The 20,166-nt window shown below is 34.9% G+C and overlaps 1 protein-coding gene across 3 annotated transcripts in view; it reads right to left on the reverse strand.

Annotated features, from left to right (window-relative positions):
• Window positions 1–20,166, reverse strand: part of XRN1 (5'-3' exoribonuclease 1) — a 116,879-nt gene that overhangs the window by 67,055 nt on the left and 29,658 nt on the right. For all 3 annotated transcript variants that reach the window (XM_007188077.3, XM_007188078.3, XM_007188076.3), the window contains exons 6-15: window positions 19,119–19,201; window positions 16,780–16,867; window positions 16,529–16,697; window positions 15,533–15,600; window positions 15,077–15,214; window positions 12,688–12,754; window positions 12,372–12,477; window positions 7,862–7,951; window positions 5,891–6,047; window positions 3,996–4,115 (exon numbers count right to left, since the gene is read on the reverse strand). In XM_007188077.3, coding sequence (XP_007188139.2) covers window positions 3,996–4,115; window positions 5,891–6,047; window positions 7,862–7,951; window positions 12,372–12,477; window positions 12,688–12,754; window positions 15,077–15,214; window positions 15,533–15,600; window positions 16,529–16,697; window positions 16,780–16,867; window positions 19,119–19,201 — 1,086 coding nt within the window. The remainder of the gene's footprint in view (window positions 1–3,995; window positions 4,116–5,890; window positions 6,048–7,861; window positions 7,952–12,371; window positions 12,478–12,687; window positions 12,755–15,076; window positions 15,215–15,532; window positions 15,601–16,528; window positions 16,698–16,779; window positions 16,868–19,118; window positions 19,202–20,166) is intronic.

Raw genomic sequence — 20,166 nt, forward strand, 5'->3', positions numbered from 1 at the left:
GTGAAAAACTCTTAAGTAAGGCAGGAAAAAGCCGAACAGCTTTAAGGAAAAAGACATTTTTCAAGTAAAAGAAAATGTATGTGATAAAAGATGTCACAAAAAAATCAACAGGCAAATGCCACACTGGGGAAAAATATTCCTAATATAAAAAGAGTTGTTCAAAATCAAAAAAAGAAAATGAGGAAAAGGATATAAACAGACAATTTACAAAAGAGAAAATGCAAAAGACAAACATACATAAAAATATACTTAAATTAGGAATCAGGGAAAAATAAATTTGAATGAATGGCATTCTTTATCATCAGTAGACTTTATCATCAAAATTAAATAAAGCAATAATATTCAGGACTAGAAAAGCAGAGAAGTAGGCACTTAAATATTGCTGGTGTGAATTAGACCAGTCTTCTTGAAAAAGAACACTTTTGAAAAACAAAAAATACACATTCCTATTAACCAAGCATTCCTGCTTTGGGGATTCTACCTTACAAAAATAAAATCTCTGATATATAAGAATGCATTAACACACAAACAAACAAACAAAAAGAATACATAAACACACAAGTCCTTTTTTCATAGCATTGTGTACAGTGGCAAAAAACATTAAGATTCATAAGAATTTGCAGAATTAGTATGGTGTGTTCCCATGTACCTTTCAATGAAAACATCTTACACACAGCCACAGTACATCATCAAAACCAGGAAATTGACACTGGTACATCACTACTACAGATTTATTCGGATTTCACTAGTTTTTATATCTAAATTTTGTGTGTGTATACAGTACTATGGAATTTTTACCATATGTATAGATTCATGTAACCACCACTAAAACTGGAATACAGAACTGTCACATCATCATAAAGAAACCCCTTCATGTTATCCCTTTATAGTCACACTCTATCCCCAACCCTAACTCCTAACAACCACTGATGTGTTTTATATTACAATAATTTTGTCATTTCAAAAATATTATATAAATGGAACTATCTAAAACCTTCCAAGATTGACTTTTTCACTCAAATGAACTTTTTTCCATCCATTGTATATATATATCAATAGTTCTTTTTATTGCTGAGTAGTATGCCTTTATATGGATGTACTACAGTTTTTTTATTCACTCACTCTTTGAAGGATATTCAAATTTTTTCCAGTTTGGGGTTATCACAAATAAGTTGCTCTGAACACTAGTGTACAGGTTTTTTCAACATATATAGCCAGCTGTTTCAGCACCAATTGTTGAAAAGCTTTTTCTTTACCCATTGAATAGCTTTGATGTCTTAATTGAAAATTTATTAACTGGACAAGTATAGATCTATGTTTGGACTCAATTCTGTTCCACTGATCTGTCTATTGCCATGTAAGTAACATACTCCCTTGATTACTTTAGCTTCATGGTAAGTCATGAAATCAGAGAACGAAAGTCTTCCAGTATTGTTTTTCTTCCTATCGATTGCTTTGGCTACTCTAGATCCTCTGCAATTTCATAAAGACTTTAGAATAGGATTTCTGATTTCTACACAAAAATCTGCTGGCCTTTTCATTGGGATTATGTTGAGTCCAAAGATCAATTTGGGAAGAGGGTACATCTTAACAATACTAAATCTTCTATTCCTTGAACATGGTATGTCCCTCCATTTATTTAGGTTTCTATATCTCAACACTATTGTAGTATTCAGTGTGCATGCTGTTAAATTTGTAACTGTGTATTTTATATATCTTAATGCTATTGAAAGCAGAATAAAAATCTTTTTGTTTAAAAAAATTTATATTTTCCAATTGTTTACTACTAGTATAGAGAAACACAATTGAATTTTGTATAGATTTTATATCCTGTGACCTTGCTAAATTTACTTATTGGTTAGAGTATCTTTTTGAAGATTGCTTAGAATTTTTTATATATGTAATAGTGCTATGTGCATATAAAAACAATTTTTCTTCTTCCTTTCTAACCTGCATGCCTTTATTTCTTTTCCTTGACTTAATACACTGGACTTCCAGGACAGTATTAGAATTGGTTAGAATAAACATCCTTGTCTTACCCTTGATTTTACAGAGAAAACATTCAAAATTTTACTATTAAGGATATTGTTAGCAGTAAGTTTTTTTAAGATGCACTTTATCTGGTTGAGGAAGTGTCCTCTTATTTCTAGTACTGTATGTTGAGCATTTCTATTAAAATTGGATGTTGAATACTGATAGTGTGGTAAATCACATCACAAATCAACACTGTCTTTCTAAAACAAAGGACATTTGGTTATGAGTATTATCCTTCTAACATATTATTGGATCCCATCTGGCTTTATTTTGTTAAACGTTTTTGCATTTACTTTTAGGAGGGATATTAGCAAGTAATTTTCTTTTCTTGTAACATCATTTACTATGGGTATCTGCATTATGCTGGTCTAATAAAATATATTGGGAAGTGATTATTCCTCTTCTATGTTCTCAAAGTTTGTGTAAAATTGGTATTATTTCTTCCTTGAATGCTTGCTAGAATTCACAAGTCAAGACATCTGAACCTAGAATTTTCTCTGTGAGAAGATTTTAAATCATGAAACTAAATGTCTTTAAAAGGTATAGGACTACTCAGATTTTTACATTTTTTTGGGTCAGTTTTGCTAAATTGTGTCTTTAAAGAACTGTGTTCATTTCACTTAGGTTGCTGAATTCGTTGGCATAAAATTGTTCACAATATCCCTTACGGATTCTTTTAATAGCTATAGAGTTTATAGGACACCTCTTCTTTCATTCCAAATATTGGCAATTTATGTGTTCTCCCCTTGTGCTCTGGCTTTTTTCAGCCTTTCTTGATCTGTCTAGCTAGGATTTATCAATTTTATTAATCTTTTCAGAGGACCAACTTTTGGTTTCATTGATTTTTCTCTATTGTTTGTTCATTTTCCATAGATTTCTGCTATCTTTTTTTTTTTTTTAATAGCTACTTTATTTATTTATTTATTATTTATTTTTGGCTGTGTTGGGTCTTCGGTTCGTGCGAGGGCTTTCTCTAGTTGCGGCAAGCGGGGGCCACTCCTCATCGCGGTGCGGGGACCGCTCTTCATCGCGGTGCGCGGGCCTTTCACTATCGCGGCCCCTCCCGTTGCGGGGCACAGGCTCCAGACGCGCAAGCTCAGTAGTTGTGGCTCACGGGCCCAGCTGCCCCGTGGCATGTGGGATCTTCCCAGACCAGGGCTCGAACCCGTGTCCCCTGCATTAGCAGGCAGATTCTCAACCACTGCGCCACCAGGGAAGCCCTCTGCTATCTTTTTTATTTCCTTCATTCTGCTTAGTTTGGACTTAAATTGCTCTTGTTTTTCTAGCTTCTTATGGTAGGAAGCTTAATTTATTTTAAAATGTCTTATTGGTTAGCATAAGCATCTAGAACCTTAAGTCTCTCTTTAAGCCTTGCTTTAGCTTTATCATAGATTATGATACGTGTTCTCATTATCATTCAGATAAAGTATTTTCAAATATCCCTTTTAATTTAATCTATGGATTATTTACAAGTGTGTTATTTAATTTCAAAATATCTGTAAACTTCCCAGAGAGTTGTTACTGATTTTTAATTTAATTCCATGTGGTCAGAGAACATTCTCTTTATAATTTCAACCCTTTTAAATTTATTCAGACATGTTTTATGTCTCACCAAATAATCTTGGTGAATGTTCTTTCACTTAAAAATGTGCATTCTTTAGTTGTTGGGCACAGTGTTCTACATATATTAATGAGGTTGAGTAAGTTTACAGTGTTATTCAAGCCTTTGATTTCTGGTAATGCTCCTTGTTCTGAAGCCTACTTTGTCTACTATTAGTAAAGCAATGCCAGCTTTCTTATAATTAGCATACCTACAAGTTTTGATGCACATAATGAAGATGAGAGTAGTTAAAACTCATTAACAAAACACAAATGGTAATTAAAATCCACTGCTTATTAATTTATGTGAAATAATATCTGATTAAAATATACATGTACATATAACTATTTCATGCACTGACCTCATCAATAAAAGGTATTAGAACCACAGCTTCCCATTCCTGTTGCTTCCCATTTAGGTCAGTTTTAAAATCAGGTGGATAATATTCTATAATTGGCGAGTCTTCATTGGTCATCAAATGCTGTGAAAATATAAAATAGTGTAATAGAAATGTTAACAACTAATATCAATGTAGCTTTCTGTTAATATATTTATAATATTTCCTCAATTGTTACAGTTTAAAATTTCTAAGCAAAGCAAAAGTAAATTTTCACATCTTAGATATGTTGTAATATACTTGTAATATTTTGATTTTCAAGTATGAGGCTTCTAATTTCAACACCGTTCACCACTTTCCTGTTCCACTAACCTAATTATGTAGCAAAACTATCTTTACTCTGAATTTTATCATTTCTATCTTTTATTGTCTTTTCACTTTACAAGGCCTATCTAAATTGTTTTCCCATTCAGACTTCAGTTCATTTCACACACTCCATTTTTAACCTTAGGCAATTTATTTTCATGTCCTAATCAACTGATTTTATTAAGTTATATAAGAACTAAGATAATTTAAAAAGAAAAAAAATCCTGAAATCCAAAATCTCTTTACTACCAATAGCAAAGATAAGAAGTTCAATATGACATTTTTATTAGAGATTTTATAACAGAAGTAGATAAAGAAAGTTAAAGATGTCTTCTAGGAAAGGAATATGGAAGATTATGATATAAAAAATTTAAAGAAACAGCATATTTCTCAAGGTAATATTCAAAGTATTTAATAATCAGCAAGTCATGAGCACAGAACAATCAAAACAGATGTGGCTATAAAACCCTACATGGTTACTGGTCCAGAGTGGTTGAGCATCAACCCTTAATGTATGTGAAGGTAGGAAAAAAGCATCAAAGAAACTTAAGAAAGGAAGGCCAGGGGCCAGGATGAAGGACAGGTTAAGTTTCAGAAAGATACAGAAGGAAGCCTGATACTGTTCAAGCAGTGAAGGCAGGTGTGTGTGTTTGTGTTTATGTGTCTATTCCAGTTCCTGGTACCAGACCATGGAATTAGAAGAAGAGATTGATGCTCTAGAAGAACTAAATGAAGTTTACTCTCAGAATCAGCTTAGCAGGCTTAGTGTAATTTTGGTGACTCAATCACCCCTGAAATATCTTTCTCCTGTTATGTGAAATATGTTAACCAGAGCAAAGCCTTTTATTCCACAATTTGGTAAATGAAATACTTAAAATCCAAATATAAACTGAGGTAATACTTTTGTTGATATAAATAACTTATTAGAATCATCTGTATTCTAATAGGTAGAGGGTAAAAGAGAACTGAAATGAAATCTGTAAACGTTTGGACAAAGTAGATGGCTTCGGATTTTGCCTATCTCAGTTTACTTTCATCAGTGCAGAGACAAATTGAAGATGTGCTTAAAGATACTGAAAATAAAGAAGCTATGCTCTGAATGGCTTATGAAATTCGTTTGCATTTTTAAAACAAGGCTAACTTGGGGACTTCCCTGGTGGCGCAGTGGTTAAGACTCCACGCTCCCAACGCAGGGGGCCCGGGTTTGATACCTGGTCAGGGAACTAGATCCCACATGTATGCTGCAACTAAGAGTTTGCATGCCGCAACTAAGGGGCCGGTGAGCCACAACTAAGGAGCCCACCTGCTGAAACTAAGGAGCCCACAGGCTGCAACTAAGACCCGGCACAATCAAATAAATAAATAAATAAATAAAAATAAAATATAAAACAAAGCAATTACTTTTCAAGGGACTTGTTTAAGGAATCTTATATTTGAAACTGAAAATAAATATATTTAACTATTAAAGAAATTTGGGTATGATGTTTCTAAGTTTGCAGGAGGAGCTCCTAAATATTAAAAAGACTGTAAACACATTTAATTCTAAAACTCACCTGGTAGCATGTAGGAAGTAAATTTTTGCTAGCTGCTGGAAGTACAGCAAGAAGCTGTTCAAATGGCTTAAAAGGTTTTCCTAGTTCAAAATGGATTTTGAGTGTACTGATGTTGCGGATATCAGATAGGAAAGGTGCATAATGGTACGGATAAAACCTATAAAACAAAACTGAGTTTTAAACAATTGGCAATTTTATGAAAGAGGTCAATAGTAAGTATATACTTTTCCATATTCTATTTTAACAACACATGGCAATAATTCTAAAGACAAAAAAATCATTCATAATTCTGCTACTTGAATATAAAAAATCAGCAATGTTGCAAAATTTAGGTCATTTGATGGCAACAAATATTTTATTTCCTTAATTTTTAAAGTGCAGTTTCACACTCAAAATTTGGATGCATGCAAGGATATATATATTAATAATATATAAATATATAATATATAATTTATTATTTATATATGTAAATAGTATAATGGCTGTTTAGTTTCCAAAATGTTGACTGTGAGTCTTCCAAACAATAGATTCTTAGAATGAAGTAATGAGGTAGTCAGAAGGCTTTCAGTTAGCTCATGTGGGCCTGAGCTTCTCTCATAAGGACAGAGGGAACAGTGAGTCTGAGCTCATAGGCTGTTACTAGTCAGTTCTAAGAACTTTTATCTTTGCATTAGTATATATATATATTGTGTTTGTGGTAAGGATTAAACCATTTATCAATCATACACACTAACTTTTTTGTTTTTAGTACCTTCCCATATTTAACTACAGAAAAAATATTTTTACAAAACTTGAAACATACAATTTTTAAAAAACTTTCAATGTTCTTAATGTTTGACTAAAGATACCAACAAAACAATGAAGAAATATTTTTATATTCCACAATTATGTCATACTTCAAAAGGGTGGGGAAGTTTAGGAGGCAGAATGGCATGTGAAACAAGGCAAAATGTATAGACTTTGGGAATCAGATAGCCTTGGACTTGATTCTTGGGTATATGTCATCTTGGAAAGATTACTTAACCTCTCTAATCCTCATCTGTAAAAGGCAGAGAACAATGCTTACTTTAAATAGTTGTGAGGATTATATGAGAACATGCTTTTCAAGTGCCTGGCCTTAACTCCTGGTAATATAATAGGGATAACTTATACTCACCCTCTTAAAAAATGGCAAATCAAGGATTTTTGTCATAGAATACTCTTCAGAGATGCCCTGAGAATCATGTTAGTTATTGCAAAGATTTTTAAAGGCTATTAGTAAGTGAAATCATGTGAAATTAATGCCACATTATTTTGCACTGGTCTGTTTTGCTGTTGGTGCTTTAAAACAGAGCCTAGCAGGTGTTCTGAAAACAAAACAAAACAAAACAAAACAAGCTATCTCATCACTTAAAAGTCTCTGCTTTTCCCTGCCGCGTATTTTGGCTTGTTATTTTTTCTATTTCAGTGGATGGTTTGGAAATGTAGATGGAACTTGCTGGAATAGGAAACGAGAGAAATTATTATTATTTCCAGGAAAAGCAAGTAATTCCTTTCTCCTTTCTTCTTTACCCTTCCCAGTCTAACATTCATATAACCCATTCTTCAATAATTACTCCTGATAGAAAAATTTTTTCAAACACATAAAAATGTAGAGAAGAATATAATAAACAATCCCACTTAACCACTGCTGAGACCCAATAATTATCAAGACTTTGTCACACTTCATTATGACAGAAAATTTTAAATCCTTAGATTAACATAGAGCTTTTATTATGGGCCATCTGCTATAGCTTGAAGTATCTTTGTTATAAAAGGGTCTTTTTAAAGTATTTTCATATAAAAAAAGATTACTTGTATTTCATTTAAACTTGGCTGTATCTTTTTAAAAATACTATCATAAATAGAAATAAAAAGAAAAGAGATTCTCAAATGAGTTTACACTAGAATGAACCATTATAAAGACAAAACTTTTTGTTTTTATTCCCTCACCAGCTCCAGGACTGAACTCCATGATAGTAATAGTGCAAAATCCACTGTATTGCCTGAACATAACATGCAGCTTGATCAGCCAGAAAGTCACTGAAAATAGAAAAGAATATTTTCATTATAACATTATTTTTTGAAGACAGGCCACTGTGTTTAGAGCATATCTCCTGATACCACATTCTGCCTCACATGTTTTATTTAATCAATGAATAAGCCAAAAACTGCAATCAGAAAAACTCCAAAATATTATTTTTAAAAAATTCCATCATGCCAGATTAAAGGTTTGCCTTATAGTTTTCCTAAATCAACTATCAGAATACTTAAACATGCTGTGCATATTTATTCAGTCAATGTACTGTGTCTTTGGTTTAAAGTTTGAGGATTTAGTTAATGAAGCTTTCTATAATGTGGCACTACCAATTCCTTAAACATTCAGGGTGTGATGAGAGATAGGGATGGGAATCTTCTTTACTTGGGAGGATGCCTGAGAGAATCACAGGAGGAAATCAGATCTTAAAATCTGGTTATAGAGCTAGAACACACTTTGAAAAGTGCTATATCCACTGAACAATATTCCCTCTAATCCCTTTTTCTCAAAAACCATCATTTAAGGTAAAATAATCACACACACATTACACACACACACACACACACACAGAGCAAAAAAGAGCACTCTAGGTTAAACCCCAAAGTGGCTATAAACCTTGTTAGTGTCTGTTACCAAAATTCAGGTAGAGATACACTTAAAATTCTAGATCTACATTATTTCTGGGAGCTACGCTTTTTTTAAAAAATATATTTATTTATTTTATATATCGATTTTTGGCTGCGTTGGGTCTTTGTTGCTGCGCGTGGGCTTTCTCTAGTCGCGGCGAGTGGGGGCTACTCTTCTTTGCGGTGCGTAGACTTCTCATGGCGGTGGCTTCTCTCGTTGTGGAGCATGGGCTCTAGGCTCGCAGGCTCAGTAGTTGTGGCTCACGGGCTCTAGACCACAGGCTCAGTAGTTGTGGCGCATGGGCTTAGTTGCTCCGTGGCATGTGGGATCTTCCCAGACCAGGGATCGAACCCGTGTCCCCTGCATTGGCAGGCAGATTCTCAACCACTGGGCCACCAGAGAAGCCCTTTTTTTGTTTTTTAAATTAATTTATTTTTGGCTGCGCTGGGTCTTTATTGCTGCTCGCAGGTTTTACCTAGATGAGGCGAGTGGGGGCTACTCTTCATTGCGGTGCACGGGCTTCTCATTGCAGTGGCTTCTCTTGTTGCGGAGCACGGGCTCTAGGCGTGCAGGCTTCAGTAGATGTGGTGCGTGGGCTCAGCAGCTGTGGCTCACGGGCTCTAGAGAGCAGGCTCAGTAGTTGTGGCGCATGGGCTTAGTTGCTCCGCGGCATGTGGGATCTTCCCAGACCAGGGCTTGAACCCGTGTCTCCTGCATTGGCAGGTGGATTCTTAACCATTGTGCCACCAGGGAAGTCCTGGGAGCTATGCTTTTTAAAATGAAATGCATTACTTTTTTATTATAAAAGAAATATTTCCTCATTACTAAGAATACAGATAATGACGAAAAGCATTTTTATCACCTTATAGCAATCACTATTACCTTTTGGTATTTTTTTCAATGTCTTTTCTATGCCCAGGTTTTTTTTTTTTTTTTTTTTTTTTTAGGTATTAATGAGACGATACTATGCATTATGATTTTTGTATCCTGCTTTTAAAATTTGTACTTAATGATATACTGAAAGTATCTTTCTGAATTGTTATGAACTTTCCATAAGTACCAGTTTAACAGTTCTGCATATTCTGGAAACACTGGAAATGGCAGAGATAGTGATTGTAATGAGGAGGAGGTGGAGACAATTATGGTGAACATTCTTACTGGACATGTACATTGTTTCTAATTTTTTACTTTTAAAAACCTTTGTAATAAACTTCCTTGTGGATAAGGTTCTTCTGTGTTTAACTTTATATTTTTAAGATATTTTAACAATTAGAATTATTGGGTCAAAGGGATGACTATTTTAAAGGCTTTTGAATATGTAGTTTCCAAAATAATTTTACCAATTTATATTTCCACCAGTAATTAAGGGAAGAAATCTACCGCCACTCCTGGACCAACACTGAATGTAACAACTTAAAAAGATTTGCTTATTTGCTAGGCAAACAGATAGTATCTCATTTTCATAAGTCTATATTTTACTATATAAAAGGAAAAAGAAATAAAACATAAGACTAGTTTCCTATCAAATTAAGCATTTAATGTCAACTGCATGTACTACAGTTCTATCTAACTGTAATCAAGGAAATATAAGAACAAAGGAAAAAAGGATTAAAAGCATACTATTTTAAATATGTTATTTTTCAAGTCTCAAAAGTCCTTGCTAATGTAATAAGGGTACACAGCATTTCATGAAACTCTCATTTCACTTACAGAAAAGCAGCCTCATCTGGTGGTTAAGCATGGGCTCTGGAGCCAGACTGCTTGTGTTTAAACCCTGGCTCTGCCACTCACTACCTATGCATGTCACTTCGAGCAAATCACTTAAACCTCTCATTCCTTAATTTCCTCTATTTTAAAGTAATAATAATTCTACTTATCTTAAAGAATTATTGTGAGAATTACAAGTTAACATTTTCATCTTATATATATATATATTTATATGTTTATATTATTAAAATATAAATGAGTTAATATTTTTCAAATGTTTAGAATAGTGCCTGGCACTTGGTAAGCACTTTATAAGCATTTGTTAATTAAAATAAATAAAATACGTTTCCTCCACACCCTCTCCAGCATTTATTGTTTCTAGATTTTTTGATGATGGCCATTCTGACCGGTGTGAGATGATATCTCATTGTAGTTTTGATTTGCATTTCTCTAATGATTAATGATGTTGAGCATTCTTTCATGTGTCTGTAGGCCATCTGTATATCTTCTTTGGAGAAATGTCTATTTAGATCTTCTGCCCATTTTTGGATTGGGTTGTTCGTTTTTTTGTTATTGAGCTGCATGAGCTGCTTGTAAATCTTGGAGATTAATCCTTTGTCAGTTGCTTCATTTGCAAATATTTTCTCCCATTCTGAGGGAAAGGGAACACTCTTGCACTGTTGGTGGGAATGTAAATTGATACAGCCACTATGGAGAACAGTATGGAGGTTCCTTAAAAAACTACAAATAGAACTACCATACGACCCAGCAATCCCACTACTGGGCATATACCCTGAGAAAACCATAGGTCAAAAAGAGTCATGTACCAAAATGTTCATTGCAGCTCTATTTACAATAGCCAGGACATGGAAGCAACCTAAACATCCATCGACAGATGAATGGATAAAGAAGATGTGGCACATATATACAATGGAATATTACTCAGCCATAAAAAGAAATGAAATGGAGGTATTTGTAATGAGGTGGATGGAGTTAGAGTCTGTCATACAGAGTGAAGTAAGTCAGAAAGAGAAAAACAAATACAGTATGCTAACACATATATATGGAATCTAAGGGAAAAAAAAAAAAAAAAAAAGGCCATGAAGAACCTAGTGGCAAGACGGGAATAAAGACACAGACCTACTAGAGAATGGACTTGAGGATATGGGGAGGGGGTGGGGTGAGATGTGACAGGGTAAGAGAGTGTCATGGACATATATACACTACCAAATGTAAAATAGATAGCTAGTGGGAAGCAGCCGCATAGCACAGGGAGATCAGCTCGGTGCTTTGTGACCACCTAGAGGGGTGGGATGGGGAGGGTGGGAGGGAGGGAGATGCAAGAGGGAAGAGAAATGGGAACATATTGTATATGTATAACAGATTCACTTTGTTATAAAGCAGATGCTAACACACTATTGTAAGGAAATTATACTTCAATAAAGATGTTTGGGAAAAAAAATAAATAAATAAATAAAATACGAATATATGTAATTCATACTGTGGGCTGTAGTTTAGAAGTGTGGACCACCATTCTAGAGGTCAAGCTGTTAAGGAACTTTTGTACTAGTTATTAACCTGGGGCTGAGCCAGGTGCCCTTTGAGATAAGTGTCATGTGAGCTTTAGAAGATGGGAAGCAAAGCACTAACCATTATCTATTTGGCAATTTTTATCAAAGGACCCTTGAACGATGCTGGAGTTAGGGGCGTCAACCCTCTGTGTAGTAGAAAATCCACCTATAACTAGTTGGCTCTCTGTATCTGCGATTCCGCAGCTGTGGATTCAACCAATTGTGGATTCAACCAACTGTGAATCACATAGTACTGCATTAAGTATTTAGTAAAAACAGTCCACATATAAGTGGACCTGTGCAGTTCAAACCCATGTTGTTCAAAGGTCAACTGCATAATACACGTCAATTAATGCTACCTTGTCCAAAATGGTACTAGTTGAAAGGTCTACAATAATTTACGAAAACAAAAAATCCTTTCCACCCATTACCGTAACTATTAAAATTATGTTGTTTTCTGAAGAAACTGCAAAGTCTAATTTTTTTCTACTTTAAAGTAAAAGCACTGGCAAAAACGTACTCAGAAACTACGTCAACTCCCATCTTTGTCATGTAATATGTTCTTTTATATTGTCTAAACTCGGTTTCAAACAAGTCATCATCTTCAGTCTCATCTTCTAAATTGTCTGGAAAAAAGAAAGACAGTGGCTGACAATTACGAATATTCCGTTTTTCCATCTAATGCTTTGATAAATACATATCAAAGCAGATGCTTATAAACTATCATAGACATCTATTTCATCCAATATTATTGAATTAGTACTAATAAAGGAAAGATATAACAACTATTCTGTCAAAAAAAATAGCATATATTAAAATACATAGTTCGTACTCACCCTTAGAAGTTACCACTTCTTCTCCATTTTTGTCTAAAGCAGCCCAACATACGGAGTTTTCCTGGCCCTACACAAATTATAAGTCAATATAAAATTAAGGCAGGATATACTTCAAGGTGAGACATTTAACAGGGATATTTTAAAAATACTAAAGATAACTGAATGATCCTTAAGTGACACACTGCAAAAGTTTGTTTTAAAAATATTCTTCAAATGCTGTGTAAATGCTTTTGGTTTTATATCACTTGTTTCCTGAAGCTATAAATCTTTATTATGTAGAACTTAACATTCAGACCCCTCAATGATAAATAACAAGTAATGTTCACCAATATAAAAGATAAATTAATTTAATTATATACGTGTTCCAAGAAAAAAACACTTCAAGAATATTTCATTTACTTAGAGAAAAGTACACAATCAATATCAAATTCTTTCAACTTTAACATTTTTTTTTTTTAAAGATTTATTTATTGATTGATTGATTGCTATGTTGGGTCTTCGTTTCTGTGCGAGGGCTTTCTCCAGTTACGGCAAGCGGGGGCCTCTCACTATCGCGGCCTCTCTTGTTGCGGAGCACAGGCTCCAGACGCGCAGGCTCAGTAGTTGTGGCTCACGGGCCCAGCTGCTCCGTGGCATGTGGGATCTTCCCAGACTGGGGCTCGAACCCGTGTCCTCTGCATTGGCAGGCAGATCCTCAACCACTGCGCCACCAGGGAAGCCCTCAACTTTAACATTTTTATATGTCAAATTCTGGGCTATTGTTAACACAATCTGTTTGTTTATGATTGAATCCAATAACTACAAATATTACCTATTTTTCTGTATCTCTGGATCCCATCATTCCTATGACTCTACCAGCCACTTCTAAGTTTTCTTCCATGTAACTCATCTGCTTTTCTAAAGTTCTTCCATTTCATCACATCCTTCATATCCTGCCCGTCTATTCTTCCTCCTTGTGATTTCATCCTTCCTCTCCTCTACTTCTAACTGCCTATCAACTACCAGTGCCTCTCATTAGTTCTTCCTACTCCCTTATTCCCAATTTCCTTTTCTTCATCCAAGCTAGGGCCTCTGCCAATTTTCTGTGTCTGGGCTGTTTCTCCAGTTCCTTTCATTCTACCAGTGTCTCTAATGTTAACTACACACCCCTGGATGACTGGTGAAGCTTACGGACTGAGCTGAGGTGGGCGGAGCCATGGATTACTGATATTTAAGTTTGTGGGTACAGGTCCCCCAAAAGTTGCAGAGCCTGTTTTATTAAGATAAGAAACAGAGTAGAATGCAGACTGACTACTGCTAAGTTCCACTGAGGAAAAGTTAAGCAATTAGAAAGACTGCACTAAAGGAAATCAGGACAGTTGCCCTTCCTGGAGCAAGAGATATTGGGCTTGAGCCTGAATAAAACCAGTACAGCAAAGAGAGTGCAGGAAACTCATCAGTTTCACCAGAATCCAGTAACTATGGGTTAGCTGAGGAAAATTTCAGAAGAGGTTTATTTTCCAAGCTAACACACATAAGACGTTCTTTAGGGCTTCTTAGAGGTGTTTTACAGGGTACTAGCATATTCTGACTCTAGTCACTTATTGAGGACCTAACAGTTACCAGATATTGTGCTATTAACTACTCTTAGCCTAGCCTATCACTGTATTTTACATACGATTTTTTTTAAACCAATAACAGCATTTTTTTTAATGGTTTGCATTTTTTTTTTAATTTATTTATTTATGGTTGTGTTGGGTCTTCGTTTCTGTGCGAGGGCTCTCTCCAGTTGCGGCAAGCAGGGGCCACTCCTCATCGCGGTGCGCGGGCCTTCTCCCTATCGTGGCCTCTCTTGTTGCGGAGCACAGGCTCCAGACGCACAGGCTCAGTTATTATGGCTCACGGGCCCAGTTGCTCCGCGGCATGTGGGATCTTCCCACACCAGGGCTCGAACCCGTGTCTCCTGCATTGGCAGGCAGACTCTCAACCACTGCGCCACCGGGGAAGCCCTTACATACGATTTTATATATAAATTACTTCTAGAGAAAAATCACTGATCTAGTTAATGTCTCATAACATTAAATGCTATAAATATCCACACTTTAACTAATTTTCTGGGCTCTTATATTTAGAAATGTTTTATACACTTATTAATAGAGTGGAAGAACAAAGAAAACACAATGTTCTTCGATGGTAAAAATAAACTGATTTTTAAAGATCAGATTTAAATGATAGAATCTAATAGAGAAAAAGAAACCAAAACAATTTTTAAAATGTCCATAGAGGAAAAGAAGAAATGAAACTAAAATGAGGCAACCCCAAAATCATAAGAAAGAAAGTGAGAAACAAGGACTATCAGTTTTACCTTCACAGCTTAAAAAAATGAAAGGACACCTAAAAAAATGGACACCTTTGATTTTTTCTTTTCCTTGTAGTTCTTGGCTTCTTCTGCTGCGACACCTGCTGCTTCATTCAGGTACTTGTTACCAACTTTGCTTTCAAACCACTTTAGGTCCACAAAAACTTCACTGAAGTGCTCTCGATCAAACTGTACAGAAATATTTACATTTATTTTAAAATAACTTAAGTATGTTTAGAAGAATACAGACCAAACTTTTAACAGTGACTGCTTCTAGGGCATAGGAAATCAGAGGATATTACTTTTTTACATGGGGACTTCATCCACTACTCTGAAAACTAAAAATAAAAAGCAAATAGAAATAAAAATAACTTAGGTGAAATTATTTATACAGAATGACCAACTTGAGTAGAAGCACAAAAACTTTTTCTTCTGGTATTATGTAATTGGTTACTGACCATTTATAGCTACCCTGGGACAGGAAAACAAAAACTTCTAGTTACTTACATCTGATAGTTTCACAAGGTATTTCTCAAATCGAGGTAAGTTGAGATGCCCACTTTCATTAATATAACCTAAAAGGAACAAAATCTAAACTTGTACTAAAAGCTGACATTTTTTTCTAAACAATTCTACACAATTCTTTTTACAAAACATTGAGTTTTGACATTCTGCTAATCAAGAAAAAACACTCAGTGTTGGACTATGTAAGTGGCCCTAGTTTCTATGAACTTGATGTTACTATAATACACAGTATGTAAGAACTGACAGAAAATATAAAAAATTCCAGGTTTACATAGTAATAATCTTCCCAAATTTCCAAACAACATGGGAGACAGTTAATTAAGTTAAACATGTTCTAGAATCTATCTAGGTCATTCATTTGATATGTTAACTTAAGAAGGAAAAGACTAATGTCCTGCTACTCTGTTGATTGACTGATTAGTTGATTGATTTGCTGTGCAGCGTGACTTGCCGGATCTTAGTTCCCTGACCAGGGATTGAACCCGCGCCTTCTGCAGTAAAAATGCGGAATCCTAACCACTGGATGGCCAGGGAATTCCCCGTCGTCTGTTTTATTCAGCATCACCACTATCCGTCAGTTTCCCATTTTAACTTGAAAATCTCTCCCTCATATTAAATACTCTGATGATTATCCATTCAGAAAACTAAATTTCTATGCTTAAATACGAAAAGAGCTAAGTGCAACCACTCTTAGCAAGAGCTAAGAGCCAGCAACCTCTGCTGGCTTTCTTAAGCCATTGAAGGTGGAAATTAGTTAGGTATCAATAAATGAGACTGCTTAACTGGCATCATCTTCTGTGCTTGTGAACCATTGAAAATTACAACTTTAGAGAGCTTGGCACCTTAGACTAAAAGAAACTCCAAATTCTTTTCCTACTTCAGTTGTGCATGCCATAATCTAATAAACTGAGTGACATTTTTAGGGTTAGTTGAGTGCTAAATTAAAGTAGCTTCAAATGAATATTAAACTTTTCTTACCCCCAAGTTCTGGCAGGATGGTAATATATGTTCCATAAAGAAGAGGCAGTGCATCATGATTAATATGTAAATGAGGTAGATGAGGGATAAAATCATTGCCAACAAGAAATCCCATCAAAATCCAATCATCTATTATCCTTTCAATATCATATTTAAATGTGATCTTGTCCTATGCAATATGAAGAAAAGAGTCAAATCCTATGGAAATTTCTGCATATTCATCTTTGGCCCATGGTTATATTAATACTTACTTTTAATGCTGAAAACTCATAGTCAATATACTCTCTCATTAAAGACAAGTGTAGAAGGTGAAATGTGGTTTCTTCTGGTGCGCATACCCTGTAATTAGTCAGATGATCAACACAGAGCTTATTATATTTTTAAGGTTCAAGTTTAAAAACGTAGCTTATAATAAAACTTATCATTAGAAGATAGTTAATTCTTGTCATTAAGGCATGTAATTTATAGGCAAGCTGCAGGGTAATGTTAAGATAAAAATATAACTACAATTACAACAGAGATAAAGTTCAAAATAATTGGTTTACAATATGCTTTCTGTGGAAGGGCTCTCAGAATTGAGAAAGTCTAAATAATACATAATAGATGTAATAAACCAGTGGGATCCGGCCCATTCAAGGCTGGCCACCAGCAGAAAGCATACAGGTAAGTGAGTACATATACTTTTATATCTACTGAAGTACAGTCCAAGGCTTCAATGTTGAGGCACCATCACTTCCTCCTCTTACTTTTTCCGGGCTTGGTATAGGGGTCTATATTCCTGGCTGTTGGCCTATACTCCAGGATTAATTACAAGTAAGAATATAAGCTGTTAATAGCATATTAAAAGCATTTATACACCATGAACAAATGGGATTGTCTGCAGGAATGCAAAGATGGTCCAACATAAGAAAATAAATCAATGTAATACACCATATTAATAAACAAAGGGAGAAAAACCCCCACATAATCATTTAACAGAAAAAGCATATGTCAAAATTCAACACCCTTTCATGATAAAAATATTCAGCAAAGTAGGAACAGAAGGGAATTTCCTTAATATGATTAAGGGAATTTATGAAAAATCCACAGGTAATGTCATAATCAATGGTGAAAGACTGAAAGCTTTCCTCCCAAGGAAAGGAATTCTTGTTCCTAAGATCAGTAACAAGACAAGGATGCCCATTTTCACTATAGTTATTCAACATTATGCTGGAAGTCTAGCCAGGGCAAGTAGGCAAGAAAAGAAATAAAAAGTATCCAAACTGCAAAGAAGTAAAACTCTATTTACAGATGGTATAATTCTATATGTAGAAATCCCATAGAACCTACAAAAAAAAAAAATACTAGCACTAAAAAATGAATTCAGCATAGGTGCAGGGTACAAGGTCAACACAAAAATCAGTTGTGTTTCTACATACCAGCAATAAACAATCTAAAAAGGAAATTAAGAAGCAATTCCACTTACAATACCATCCAAAAGAATAAAACACTCAGAAGTAAACTTGACCAAGGAAGCAAAAGAAAAAGCCAGAGGCAAAAAAACTGAACTCAAAGATGCAGAGAACAGATTGATGATTCACAAAGGTAGGGGATGGGGGTGGGTGAAATGGGTGAAGGTGGTGAAAAGGTATAAATTTCCAGTTATAAGATAAATAAGTTCTGGGGATGTAATGCACAGCAGGTAACTATATTTAAAAACATTATTTTCAATTAAAGAAAAAAAGAAGAAAGGAGGCAAAAGACTTGTACACTAAAACTACATAACTGAAAGAAATTAAAGAAGACATAAATGAATGGAAAGACATTTTATGTTAATAGACTGGAAGACTTGATATCAAGATGTGAATGCTACCCAAAGGGATCTCTAGATTCAATGCTGTCCCGATCAAAATCCCAATTTTTTTACAAAAAAAAACAGAAAATCTATCTTAAAAATTATTAATCTCAGGAGACCCCACACAGCCAAAATAATCCTGAAAAAGAAGAACACAGTTGGAGGTCTCATCCTTCCTGATTTCAAAACTTACCACAAAGGTACAGTAATCGAAATACTTGTGGTACTGGCATAAAGACAGGCATATAGAACAATGGAATAGAATACAGATCCCAGAAACAAACCCTTGCATATATGGTCACGTGATTTTTGACCAGGGAGCCAAGATCATTCAATGGGGAAAAGACAGTTTTTCAACAAATGTTGTTCAGAAAACTGGACATCCACATGCAAAAGAATGAAGATAGACCATTACCTTATACCACATACAAAAATTAACTCGACATAGATCAAAGACCTAAATGTAAGAGTTAATACTTATAAAACCCTTAGAATAAAATGGGAAAAGGCTTTATGACATTGGATTCAGCAATGATTTCTTGCATATTACACTAAAAAGTACAGGCAACAAAAGAAAAAAATAGATTGGAATTCATCAAAATTAAAAATTTTGTACATCAAATGATGCTACCAACAGAGTGAAAAGGCAACCCATGGACTGGGAGAAAATATTTACAGGTCATATACCTGTTAAGGGATTACTATTCCTAATTTAATTTCTGTTCTACCTTCTGATACATAGGTAGTATGATTTACCTTTGTGTCTTTTTGCCACCAAACCGAACCTCTTCTCTTAAAAGAGAGAAATGTGCCTCATGACTTGTTAATCCAAGCATAATCTGTTGAAAAATGATGAAGAAATGTTTCTATTCTCTCATTTTTTATAGCATTGGGTTCACAAAAGCAATCAAAAAACGTTTCTATGTAGAGAACACGCTTATTTAAGGAAAATAAACAATTCATTAGCAAATTAAATGTATAAATATCAAAATATGATCCATCTATAGGCTATAAATTGGGTAAATTGTGTGTACTTTTCTAAGAAAAAAATGTTCACTTTAGACTCACATAACCTTTATAACCACTCACTGTACCCCCGTAAAAAACATCCCAAAAATGTTCTCTTGGTTTTTACACCTTTCCACTTGCCACGGAGGAATGGGTAAGGAATTAGGGCAACAGCATTTCCATGACAGAAGAATACAGGACTATTCTGGAGGCCAAGATACCTTTAGTATGTGAAAACTCAGAAAAAACTGGAAAAGGATATTTTCAGTTAATGTTCTCACACAGTATTCTAATCCCCAAAGTAAGTCAAATAGTCTAGTGAGCCATATCAACCGATTGCAATGTATATTGTTTATTTTCTTTTAATCCGGATTCAAACGAAATAAAACATTTACGAAGCAATCAGGGAAATGAGAATACTAAATGGTTATTTATATATTAAACAGTGATTTGTTAATTTTTATTTTATGTGGGATGTCACTGGGGTTATCATTATTTTTAATATTCTCCATCATGAAATATTTATAGATTAAATAATACATGTCATATACTTCAAGAATACAGGGGATGGGCTTTCCTCGTGGCGCAGTGGTTAAGAATCTGCCTGCCAATGCAGGGGACACGGGTTCAAGCCCTGGTCCGGGAAGATCCCACATGCCGCGGAGTAACTAAGCCCGTGCGCCACAACTACTGAGCCTGTGCTCTAGAGCCCCCGAGCCACAACTACTGAGCCCACGTGCCACAACTACTGAAGCCCACGTGCCTAGAGCCCGTGCTCCGCAACAAGAGAAGCCAC

The sequence above is a fragment of the Balaenoptera acutorostrata genome, chromosome 4 (genome assembly GCF_949987535.1).
Source record: "Balaenoptera acutorostrata chromosome 4, mBalAcu1.1, whole genome shotgun sequence".
Classification (NCBI taxonomy): domain Eukaryota; kingdom Metazoa; phylum Chordata; class Mammalia; order Artiodactyla; family Balaenopteridae; genus Balaenoptera; species Balaenoptera acutorostrata.